We start from the raw sequence: 13680 nt of genomic DNA, 5'->3' as shown, positions 1-13680 counted from the left end.
AAATCTTAAAGTTAGCAGCAGCGACTCAATTTCTTTTTGAGTATTCATATTGCAATAATTAAATTACAAAACGATTAGAGGAAAAAGCACCATAACAGGTGATCATTCCAACCTACATGATAAAAAGAATAAGTCCAGGTTTTTTCATGTCATTTTAGCTAAATAGATTTGCGGAGAATGAGTTTGATCATAGCAACGTCAAGTGCAATTTTTGAGCTGAAAAAACAATTTTTATTAATAGTTGTCATTTTAATTTTATAGATTTGTCCTAAAGAATAGATTTGTCACACAAAAATAGTGCGCGTTCAACTGTCAGCATCAAAGTATCACAGCGCTCTTGTAGTCACGTTAGTCTATAAAAGAACGTTTCAGTGCACGATAGACGTCAGAAGAGAGTCTAGTGGTGAGTGCGACAGATCGGTTCCATAGATCGGTCCATAGATCGGTCCCCCGCGTGAAATTTTTTTGGAGAAGTGGTCTCATTAAAAAAAACCGCTCTGATCATTTATTTTTCATACTTTCTTCGAAAGTCGGAGCAAAACTTGAACCAGTTACTTTTATTGTTAAAGCGGAATAGAAAATAACTATGGCTTAGGATTGTTTTTACCAGCAACTTTACATTCCTGAAAGAGTTAAAGTAAGACATCATTTCAAATCCCTATTCAAGATGATTCGGATTTGAGTAAGACAATAAAACTAATGAAACCAATTAATAAGAAAAAAAGAAAACAATTTTGTGGTGGGGGATAGTTCGCCACACGTAAATAGTGTGCGTTCAACTTTCAGGAAAAAAGTATCACAGCGCTCTTATAGTCACGTCAGTCTATTAGCGAGCGTTTCACAGCTATCGAGAAGTCAGTATCGTCTAGTAGTAAGCGCGCCCGTTCTGGGACCTCGAAGATCCATGGATCGATCCCGCGAAGTTTTTTTTCTGAGAATTGATCTCAATAGGGAACCCCACCGAGCATAAATGTTCCTTACTTTCTTCGAAAGTGGGAACAAGACTTGAACCAGTTACTTTTGTTGTTACAACGGAATGGAAAGTAAATATGGCTTACGACTGTTTGCACACGCAGTTTTACATACTTGAAAGAGTTCAAGTTTGGTATCATTTCAAAGCTCTATTCAAGATGATTCGGGTTTGAGCAAGATATTTCGAAGAAACGCTTCAAGTTTTGAGAAACACCAGTCTCATTGTTTTTGTTTTCTGTATTTTACAGCAGGGTAATTTAATATACTTTTTTGTCTTCTAGTTTGTTTTTCAAAAATTAACTTTTTTCTTTTCAAATTGAGCATCTTTTTGTGCGTTTGTACCACTCTGTGCTACTTGCCCAGTGACTGGTCACATTTGCTATTTGCTGCAAAATATTTTCTCAAATTGAGGACCCATGGCTCTAATAACAATTGAATTTTGTGCCATTATTTAGAAGCTTTGGGCATATTTTAGAATCATTGCAAACAACTCGGCAGTTTTTTTGTAAATATGTTCTGTCCGCTCTACGTTCTGTTCGATGTAATTATGTTCTGTTCGATGTTGGTTAGTTCTTTGTTAATAAAAAATCCGCAACTATCAAAAAACAACAGAATTGGCGTTTCGTTTTTTAATCAGTATATTTAGTAGCTCATACTTGGTAATGCGTTGTTTTTTATCAAATCTGGGAAGGGATGCTGCTGATAAGACCTACCCTAGGTTCGAGCCTCCCTGTTTGGGCAATAGGATCTCCAGATTGTGCTTCTCTCCAAATCTCAGCATCATGGTTCCCATTAAATCACTCACACACTGAAACCATTACTAAAATTGTTATCATGTATTCACTAAGGACTGAAAACATTTTCTTAAAATTAAGTCGTCTTTCAAACACGAAGTATTGTTTTTTTTTCCATTAGGGCGTCAATTTCTGTGGTTCCACCCAACATACGACCTATCCAGCTGTTCCCGGAGAATCACTTCTGTTCCTCTTAAAATATGTCGAACAAAGTTGATTTTGAAGGCATCATTCGCCAATACTTTTCAATTGCAGGTCTCCTCCTTACAACCCTAAGTTTGTTTGAATAAGTACTTTCTCCAGATAAGTTTTTTCATATTTTTTTCCATGAATCAGCTTATCAATTGGATCAAGTAGTATCCCACCAACACCAAAAAATTGTTCATGGATTAGTTTAGGTCCATTTTAAGTCAACTTTTGGCCGATTAAAATTGATTTAACATGAACCCTGGCCATTTAGGCAATGAAATAGATTTTAAATTCAATAAAAGTGCCCACAACCATTTTCAATCGATTCGGATTGACTTTGGTTGGTCATTTCACCCATATAAATCTCATCAAAATTGATTTAAGTCTAGCCAAAGTTTACCGATATCCATTTAAATCTATATTAATGGGTGTCTCAGCAAATCATTTCGAGTGTCTGAATTTTTGGCGATTCTATTTTGGCGATTCTATTTTGGCGATTCTAGATGAAAGCTCTAATACTTGGTACTTAAAATAGCATGTAGAGATAATTTAACCACAAAAAGGACAAAAAGAGTTCGTAGCAGGGGAAACCCTGAACAGTTCGACTGCCCATTAGTTGGTCTTGATTAATTTTTGGTCTAGAACATTCGATGAAAAATAAAATTCGAAAATGTTTATGCTATCAGCTCCAAAACAAAAAAATCAAATGGAACGAGTTCCAATTTGATTTGAGCAGGAAATTGATATGAGCAATTAGCTTGCTTCAGTCTAATTCAGGGGCGGATTTAGGGGGGGGGGGCGGCCGGGGGGGGGGGGGGCGTACGCCTCTTCTCAGGGATTCGACACCCTGCCGACCCAATGGGTCCCCCCTTTGGTACTTTTTAAGAAATCCATTTTTGGCCGACCGACCCTAAAATTTTTCTTAAGGCGCCTTTGGCGCCAATATTTACTAATTTTGAGGGGGGAGCGCGCGCCGAAAAAACGCAATTTTTTGGTCAAAATTTTCCAAAAAGTGCCTAAAAACGCCTTTTTTACTGTTTTTTTTCAAAAATTTGCCTGAGGCGCAGAAAACGTTGCCAAAATAGGGGCCAAAGTGCTTTGGGAGAGCTCAAAAAATCAATTTGGTCGACCTAAAAAAAAGTCAAAATTTTCGATTTTTTTTTGAAAATCCGCCCCCCCCCCCCCTTGAAAAAATCCTAGATCCGCCCCTGGTCTAATTCAAAAGTTTTTTTTTGCGACGCTTGAATAGTGTGCGCTAACGCTTTCATTTCATCATCATAGGTATACTCTATAAAAAGCACAAAAATTAGTTAACAACATGACAGTTTTACTCCAGAACGATGCCACAAATGATTACAGGTAAAAAAAAATTCTACAACAGACTGAAGGTGTCCACACGTTGCTGGGGTAAGAAAAATTTTATAGAAATTAATTCTGATCTGAATAATCAAATGAGCCACCGAAGCATAAATAATATCTTTTTTTACATGAATATTGAGATTATATAAAGGTCTCAAAAGCAATCAGCATTAAAACAAAATTTTATAAATTTCAAATCTAGTCAAGAATTTCAGCCAAGAGTTGTTTTGCATTTAAAAAAGTATCAGACATAAATCAGATTTTGGGACAAAAACTGTTTGATTGAAACCTAACATTTTTCATTAAGAATATCTCAGCCTTGACGTTTGCATTGAGGCGGAGTAAAAAGCCATGCAGATCTGAGTTTTTGCTTATTCGATGCAAATGCTCAAAATAAAATATTAGGATGTTGATTGATTCCCACTATTTTTCAATGATCTTCTTGAAACGGGCTGACTCTGACACGAAAAGAAAATGATAAGGACATAATTAGTATTCCTTATATTTAACTCGATTCATATCGATTCAAACGATGTTTGAAGTGATTTTAAATCAGTTTTAATGAATACTAAATCAATTTGATGTCTTTTCGCGAAATCTCGATGCAAAAATAAGTTTAGAAAACAGTTAAAAAATTGATTCGATTTAAAATGCAAGAAAATTTTGTAAAAAGGAAGATGCATAAACAAGAAAAATTTGGGTTTAAATCGAGTTAGAATACATTTATATCAATTGATATACGTTCAATAATAGATCGGTTTGAATCGATTTGAAATAAGTTTGAATTTAATTTTTTGTCTAAATCCTTTTTTCTTAGTAAAATCAATCTTAATTCCATTTTGGCTTTTTGGCATTCCAACCTTTCAATTTTTCTTGTAGATTTATGAGTAATTACGCCTAACCCAGTGCTTTGATCTTAATAAATCTTTCCACGATCATGGCTAATCTTGGATTATCCATGAAACATGACTATCATGCCAAGATCTTGCAAGATATTCATGTCAGATATGTCCTCGGGGAGGAGTAATTTATCAAAGGATGGGGTTCAAAATCTTGTCAAGATATCCATGATACTTATTTCAAAAATGAAATCACAATAAATTTTGCATTGGTAATTATACACAAGTTTGAAGCTAACCTTTTTGAATACAAATTAGCAAAGTATCCAGTTTTTTTCGTTGAATTAATTTTTGGTGTTTTTCGAATCTGATTCGTATGAGTGTTCGATAAATGATTTTTTGAAGAAAAAACTCGAGTGAGAAGGGAAGCTCAAAGTTTTTGATATCAATTTCAACTAATCATGTTTTCTCTAAAGAAAGTTTTGTTGAACATGTGCTCAGCCTTTTGCTTTACTAGTCAAAAAAATTCAAAATTTAGTTAAACGAAAGTTCTTCAAATGAAAAAAACTAAGAGTTTCTTAGCTTAGAGCTTAGTATGTTCTAATTTGGATGCAATTTATTGGCAAGGTTGTTCTAGTTATTGTTATGTGTTTTTTTTTCAACAATTTGCTCGAACTTTAAAAAAGCTTGGGAGTTTCTTTTGAAGAATTTCGGTAGTTTTTCTGAGTCAAATTTTTTTAGTTAAATAAGTTTTTGCAAACCCACTTGCGATTGATTTTTTTGCAGAATTCTCGTTATTTTTTTCATTTTTGTGTAATTTCACACATCTAAAATTATCAATCTCTACAAGGTTATAATGATATATCAGATGAGAAGAAAGGAGCTTGCTCACACAAAATAGTTTTTCTTCAAACAAAACTTGGATATTCTCAAAAACACTGGCTCCGCTAAATTTTTAACAACTTTTTTGTTTTAATTGCAAATACAGCCTAACCTGATAATAACATAGCCTGACTTATTTTCAATTGTAAAATTAAAAATGCCTACATGTTTGTCCGTTTTTCTCAACTCTTCACTTCTTGTGGCTAAATATTGAACTTTATTTCTGTTAAGCTGTGTGTTGCTTCGTTTTTATTGCAGAGGGAAAACTAGAAAGAACTCGAAATATTTACTCATCGAAAAAGAAGCAAAAATTTTAGGACTTGAGAGTCTGACTTCTAAAAAACAAGGAACTTAATCACAAAAAAACTATTAATTTCTGTTGTTAAAATTCGGGTTTCGTATCAAACTGTTGAAGTTTCTGCTATAAAAATTGTTCTACCGTATAACTGAAGCAGTAACATCCATACAAACAACATTTTGTTTAATTTGAAGCATGTCTATTTATATTTTAATTTTAAATTTCTTGCTGAAAAAGCTTCCTAAGAAAAAAAATTTTGCTGTAGTTGTTTGCCAATAATTTTTTTTCATTTTTTTTTTGAGATTTTTCAAGAACCATTAAAAAACATAACGCTTCCAATATACTTTTGTAATAACAACGTCAATCAAAACATATAATTAATAATTTTCTAGATTTCAGTTTCTGGTACCACGAATATCGATCTCAAAAGCTTCAATTTTGAAGTTTTTTACTAAGCTTTTTGTCGGCTATTTGGAATTTTTTGCCTTTTTTAAATTCGCTCTGTAAGACTTGTTGCTGATTTGCTTTTTTTATTTATCAGAAAACTAACAGACATCATTTAGGTTGCAAAGTTTTGATATCTTTGTCTATAATGTTTGAATAGTTCGCCTTCCTAAAAAAACTCTTACATGGATTGTTTGTTTCTGGAATTCTCAACCATTTTTAATGGAACTGCTGTATTGTCATCGATGAAACCTAATCATATTTGTTTCAAACGGAAAACTGATTATCGTTTAAAAGACAATTTTTTTCTGATTAAAGAGCTTTTTGTTTCCTGTTCCAAAACTAACTTATTTTGAGCAACGTTTTTGCGAAATGAGTCAGTGCTGTATTTGTCAAAAATATCGCATTTTAACTTTTGCTTAATTTATTGATATGATATATCAAATGAATGTTAATTCGCTCCGTAACGTCGAAGAATAAACATTGTTAAAGCATAATTGGACATGTTTGGAAATCTTTTCACGGCAAACTGTTTGGCATTTTTTGTATTAAACACCTTGATCTGAAGCAGCCATCTCTTTTATTCACAAACTCGCGCTCCTCCATGTTGCCGATGATAGATGTGCTTACTGGTGGAACCTCCTTTAAATGTTGTAGTTAGATGTTGCTTTGTATTTTCATAGTTTTGCCTGTCATCAGATCAGTTTGTTTGATTGTTAGTTTCAATTCTTTTCATGTTTTCATGTTTTTTTTAAACTAGCTCAAAGTAGTGTCTGACAATGATTTTTTACAAGTAGTTATTGTTTTTGCTAACAAAGTCTGTTTTGCGAAAAAATTGCAGCAAACTAGCTCCCTAAACAGTTATGCAACGGCTTCATTTTAGCTTCACTGCAAAATAACTATTTTTAGACTGCATTCGACTACAAAAATTCAGTTTTTTTGTGCGTTTTTTAAGAACGGCTTCCAAAGCTCATAGGATACTATATTTCTTTTTTATACCTATTTCATGTAATATTTTGTAAAAAACGCTGATTTTCTTGATTTCATTTTTTTGTGGTGTTTCCGATATCGATCTCAAAACTTGACACTTTGCTTTTCCCTACCCGAATTGTTTTTATTCGGCTAATCGATAAAAGTTGATTATTACTCTAGTTTTTGTCACTTTAAATTGAAGTAAATAGTATAAACAAGCAAGTATTAACTATCAAAACTTGCTTTTTTATAGCAAGTATTGTTGGCTTGGTAGACCAGCCAGGTTTTTGAGATATGATTTTTCTAACAAGACTGAACCTAAAAACCCTGATTGGAGTCTTTGCTTTTCGAATTTCTCTGAGTTCTTTTTGTTTTTGTATAATTGGTATATCGTTAATAGTAGATCACATTCAGAGCTTTGTTACGATATATGACAATAGTTTTAATTGTTCTTGGTTAGTGAGTTTTTGGTTTTTTTGTGAAAACTGCAAATTTTCAAAAATCATTGATCGGGTGATTGATTTGCTGATTTCCAAACTCTGGAAGTTATTTTAAAATTTGTTTCTGCATATTTTTAAGCCATAGTCAGAGTTTTTTTGTTTCGATATATGATATGAGTGGCAACTCTTCCTGGGTATTGATTTTATCTTTCATATTTCTAAATGAAAAAATGCAAATTTTCAAAAATCGTCGATCGGCTGATTGATTTGCTAATTTCTCCGAATTTTGGGTTTTTTTTTAAAATATTTTTTAGGTATCGATAGGTTACAGTCAGAGCTTTGTTTTGATAAATAGTGTGAGTTTTAAATCATCCTGGGTTTTGAGTTTTTAATGATTTAGTGTTTGCTGGTAAATTACAACTTGCTGGTAAGTTACGAATCCTGGTAAATTAATGTTTTAAGATATGAAAATCAAATCTGTTCACAATTGTTAGTTCGTTCACCATGCCATATGTCATAGCCTTATGAAAATGTTAAAGTAGTTTTCAAAGTTAGAATTTGAAGGTGAGGGTGTGGAAAAAAGCCCTCAGTTTTTAATCTGAATGGTTGTTACCTTGTGAGTTTTGACCATTGCAATATTAGTTTTTTTCCTCTCACAAGTAGACATTTTCTCTTCCTTCTTTCCTTCATCTATTACTGTTTGGTCGTGATAGGGCTGAGCTACTTGATTCGCCATCATTCCAGTTTGATGGGCTTGGTGACTAATTTTTAGAGTCAAGTGGTCGTCAGTGATTAAGTAAGAGAGAAAAGAGACCAGCAACAGAATAAGGAACACTGACAGGCACACTCTACGCCATGACTGAAATAAACTTACACTAAAAATACTTTAAATGGAACCTTAAAGAAAAATTAGGACATCCGAATTAGTTCTATCTCAAAAGTAATCCGCAACGTAGACGAAGAAAACCCTGAATGTTCCAACTGCTCTTTAATTGGTCTGGAATAGTTTTTGGAAAAGAAAATTATATTTAACGAGTATTTGTGAACTGATTTTATTTTGTACTGGTTTGTCTTCCCCAAATATCGAGTCGTAGGTTATAGTTCCGAATTTCATAGAAAACGGAATATTTATGCTCGGTGTAGTTTTTTATGCAGTCAATTTTCTCCGATCGAAATAATAGTTTTCAACAGAACATTTTTATACCCCCAATTAAGATATAGACGTCCTAAAAAGTTCAAATTTAAAAAGATATTTTACCTCAGATTAATTTTTGTAAAGTTCTGGGGGTTTGAAAATTGCCAAATTGGCCATGTTCTGGTCTAAATTATGCGCGCTTTGAAGCCTCAAATCAATTGAAAAGATGTTCATTGCGGGATAATTTGCCACGCATAAAAAATTTGCGTTGCGTTTTCAGATGAATAGTTAAAAGCGCGCACAAATTAGTCCATGTAAAAAGTAGTACTGTTTGACCATTTAACCTCTATACTGATCGTTGACCTTTACGTTGTTAATTTATATACACCTGCCAAAAGCGCAACGGCTTTTGGTAGACTTGGAATTTGCGCACTATCTTTTATGATATGCAACAAATCAACCGAAACTAATTCAATCTTTTTAACATCTCTTACTTTAGATAGCATCACCGTCTTTTATTTAGTCTTAAATAAAAGCCTACATTTTATCGTAGGAATCTTAATCCAACCATAGTCTTAATCTAGTCTTAGTTTAAGTGGCCACTCTTAATCACCTACGAGTGTGTTATCCTAATTTTTTAACATGGCGCAGTCTAACGAATCGAACCTACGAGGACTAGAGTTTTTTTGGAACAACTCATCAAACGAAAATCAACACGACTGGGAAAGGTGGTCAGAAAAGTTTCAATTGACAATTATTGCGAAAGATTCCGTAGACATCGAAGATGTAATTAACCCACCGATAAGAAACGAACTAACTTACCCTACGGCAGAACCACCGGACCCGTCCGATGATCAAGCCCGTCGGGCCGAAAAAGAAGAACACCACAGAATAGCAGTACAAAATTATAACGAAGAACCGAGAAGGAGAAGGGCGGAAGATAACGCAAAATTTAACGGACTCCAAATCGGAGATATTGACAAGAAGATAAAATCACAGTTATACCTAGCACTCGGAAAAGAAGGACAGAAATGCTTCTCTCATAAAAACCCTGGTAAAAGAATTCTGGATATCAATTTCGCAGAATTTTGGGAACTACTAAAAACTACCTTCACGATCACTACAAACTTAACATACGAAAGATTTAAATTTTTTGGCCGAAGACAGAAAGAACATGAGTCCTTAGAAAAATTCCACGAAATACTTTCTGAACTAGCAAAAAATTGTAAACTGGGGGAACTCGAGTCAGAATTAGTAAGAGACATTTTCATCACAAACATGAGAAATGTCGAGATCCAAAAGAAACTATGCATAGAATACTTGACCCCAGAAAACGAACTATCTTACGTATTAGTTCACGAAAAAGGTACTAAAATCCATCAACAGTACTTAAAATTCCCAACTTGTAACGCAGTACCAAGACCACAATACGTAAAGAATGAACCAACCCTAAACATCGTTGAAAATAACAAATGCCGCAACTGTGGTCAGCAATTCAAAAAAGGACATTTAACCACATGCCCTGCCAGAGATAGAAACTGCAATACGTGCGGACGCAAAGGACATTTTGCTAAACATTGCAGGAGTTCAGCAAGAACACAAACGAACATCGTCGAACAGAATCGAGTACCTCAAGAAAACGAAAATACCCGGGCCAACCCGCAGGAAAATCCCGAATTTGAGGTCAACTTAGACGATTTCTTAGTTCTAGCTGTAGACACAGATAACCAAATAAATGCTGTAGAAGACAAAATAGAGCGCGGAGTGAGAACAGTATTCAACCACGAAGGACTAGAACTGAAAAAGACACTAAAGGTATCCCTGGGAAATTTCAACACTTACCATACCGAAATTCAAATCGACTCAGCAAGTCCAGTTTCTTTCATGAAAAAAGATCTACTACACGAATTGAAGATACGAGATAGATTTTTAAAACTAGAATCTGTGGACGAAATAACAAAGAAAGCATACCAGGGCTTCGGGAGTACAATCAACATTATTGGAAGAGTTCGAGTGAGAATCCGATCGAAGGGATGGGAGGCTAATGACCAAAAACTTTTCATCACCGAAGGGGCTGAAAGAAATCTACTGGGAAACGACATCTTACCGAATCTGGGAATCGTAGTATTTCAGAAACAACCCCCACCCAATGGGCCAAAGTCATGGAAAGACCAGAAAGCATCACCCATTGGGACAAACGTCAACCAAATAAAATTCGCATCGGATAACAAACAGGATCAAAACCAAGAGACACCATCTCAAAGTGAGTTTAAAATATACATATCAAAACACTTTTCAGACCTCATAAAAAGAACGGGTAGATCAAAGAACTACGTAGTTAATACTTATTTTAACGACCCGTTAAAACCGATACAGGTGAAAGGGAAACGTATCCCGATCCATCTTCTCCCTAAAGTCAAAGTATGTATTGACCAATTACTAAGAGACGGACTCATCGAAAAATTATCTAGATGCTCTGAAGATTGTTTCATCTCCCCCATCGTGATTGCAGCAAAAAGGGACGGATCAATCAAACTAGCATTGAACACAAAACTATTAAATAAACAGATATTTTGTAATAGATATCAAATGCCGAACCTATTCGAACTAATTGACAACGTAGCAGTTACAATTAGCGGTCACGATGAAAGAAACATCTGGTTTTCATCGATTGATCTAAAATACGCCTACAGTCAAATACCGCTTTCTAAAAAGGCAAGTAATCAGTGTAATTTTAACATCGTGGGGGGAGAAGTAACGGGTTCCTACCGTTTTAAAACCGGATTTTACGGACTAGGCGATATGCTTAATGATTTTCAACGCATAACGGACCGTTTGACGGAAAAATTACCAAATACCCATTGTTACCTCGACGACATCCTAATCGCCACCGTGGGTAGCGAGGAGGAACATAAAAAGCTAGTCATTAACGTGTTAAAAACACTAGATGACGAGGGACTAGCCATAAAATGGGAAAAATGCACATTCTTAACTCACAACATAGAATGGTTGGGATTTAAAATCGACGCAAAAGGGACGACACCACTAATACATAAATCTGACGCAATCAGAAACCTGAAGGAACCAAACTGTATCAAAGATATCAGATCATTAATGGGATCGATTAATCAATTTAATAAGTTCATACCAAACTTAGCGTCCCTATCAACACCGTTTAGAGAACTTATGCAAAAAAAAACCATTTAAGTGGTCTACAGTACACACGGAGGCGTTTGAAAAAATCAAGAAAGAAATTTGTAATACGGTGACGAACCATCATTTAGATGTAAAACTGGACACTCGAGTGAAATGCGATGCCTCACATTTAGGATTGGGCGCGTCCATCGAACAGGACCATCGGGGGAATTGGAAGACCGTAGCGTTCGCTAGCAGATTTTTGAATATTGCCGAATTAAAATACAGCACTAATGAACTCGAACTACTGGGATTAGTGTGGGCACTAGACCATTTCAAAAACTACCTACTGGGCAAACAATTCTCAATTTTAACAGACCACAAAGCCTTAATAGGAGCACTGAAAGACGATAAATATACTAAAACGGCCCAATCACGTCTCACCCGTTGGGCGGACAAACTACTACCGTTCGACTTTACCGTCGAACATTTACCCGGTAAAGATATGGGATTTGTTGATTATATATCCCGACACCCATCGGGTGAACCCGTACCAGTTTCTCTGGATGACGAAAAATTTGTTATCGCTTCAGTAAATCAGATTAGTACGCTACTAGGTTTTGATCACCTAATGCCGAGAAATTCGTGGTCGCAAATAAGAAATAAATTCTCTCAACATTTCTTAGCACATGACGTCACTTCCTGCAACACGATTGGCCAGTCAACAGATCATATGACCAGTCAAGAAATAGAACGTGAGAAACGAATTGCTAATGCCGCTGAAACGTTCCAAGCGATAGCCAACTATTCCAACATTTCAGTGTGCCAAAATTCTCACTCGCGTACAGAACAGTGTGACTCATCTTGCAAATTAAACGGTTTTTTTTAACGAATTTTAACATCCTGAAAGAAATGGCAGAACAAAATGAATTTAACCAACAGAAAGAACTTATTGCTAATGAAAACATGGACTTTTTAACACCAAACACCAGTAACCCGTCGGATAATCCCGTGAAAAGATCACCTAGTAAAAAGAAAACAGTCAGTATATTCCCTTTTTCTTGGCCAGAAATATTCGTTTCAAAATTTATCTCCCTCTTATCAAAACAAGATCTAGTTCTGAAAAAGATAATTAAAGCAATTGAGGAAGACCGCAAACAAGATATTCTACAACTGGGAAACTACTATAAATCGTACTTAAATAGTTTACATGTCAGCGGAGGATGTCTTTATCTGGACAATCGGTTAGTTATCCCAGAATGCCTAAGATCGACAATGCTCAACCGACTACACGAAGCTCACCCTGGTCAGTTCGCAATGAAAAGTCTGGCAACTCAATACATCTGGTGGCCGAAAATTTACCGCGAAATTCAAGTCCACGGCGAAAACTGTATTGAGTGCGTGAAAGCAGGTAAAAACTTGAAACCTCTTATAAAACACAATACCCTAGGGAAACTCCCAACGGTCGAAGAGCCAAACCAAGAAATGAAATTAGACTTTGCCGGTCCGTTACCTTTAGTATGGGGAACAAAAAAAGACATATTAGTGTGCGTGGACAGATTTTCAAAATTCCCATCAGCTCAAATAACATCCAGCACATCGGCAAAATCTATCATAAACTTCCTTAGTAAATACATTGCTTTACACGGGATACCTAGAACCATTAGAACAGATCAAGGATCCGGTTTTATCTCCAAGGAAGTCAGAGAATTCTGCCACGATCACAATATAAAAGTGATATTTAGCCCAGTGGGTGATCATAGAGCTACCGGACTAGTGGAACGTCTAATCAGAACCATTAAGGAAAGACTCTTGGTTATGGCACAAGAACGTCCAAAACCTTCGCTAGAATCTGCACTTTTGAAAATAATAAAATGTTTAAGAACGGTAACTCAACAGTCGCTTAACTGCTCTCCCTTCGAAGCACATTTTGGTAGATCCCCAAACACCATCTGGCATAATTTGGTCAAATCACCCTCTTCGAATAACCTTGATTGGAATAAAACTTTGTTATGCATAGATAAGGGCAAAAAACTAATGATCCGAGAGCGAAGACACGACTGGGACGCCCCCGATGATATAGAAGATGGAGATGTTGACGAAAACTCATCGTCCTTGGAGGATATCTCAAATGCAGTGAGATACGTAGCAACCAGTGCTGGATCCCCAGTAAAAGTGCTTTCTCGGGCAGAAAAGAGAGATGCCTTGGGCATAAAGAACT

The 13680-nt window shown here is 35.4% G+C and overlaps 1 protein-coding gene across 1 annotated transcript in view; it reads right to left on the bottom strand.

Moving 5' to 3' along the window:
• LOC134856313 (galactosylceramide sulfotransferase-like) overlaps positions 1 to 13680 on the bottom strand; it is a gene marked incomplete in the record, with an annotated part of 28968 nt that overhangs the window by 4070 nt on the left and 11218 nt on the right. Inside the window, 2 exon segments of the mRNA XM_063872678.1 lie at positions 1686 to 1780; positions 7803 to 8048. Coding sequence (XP_063728748.1) covers positions 1686 to 1780; positions 7803 to 8048 — 341 coding nt within the window.

Source organism: Symsagittifera roscoffensis, chromosome 1 (assembly GCF_963678635.1).
Source record: "Symsagittifera roscoffensis chromosome 1, txSymRosc1.1, whole genome shotgun sequence".
In the NCBI taxonomy this organism is placed as follows: domain Eukaryota; kingdom Metazoa; phylum Xenacoelomorpha; order Acoela; family Convolutidae; genus Symsagittifera; species Symsagittifera roscoffensis.
Note: the sequence above shows the minus strand (reverse complement) of the source record. Positions and strands in the feature narration are given on the sequence as shown.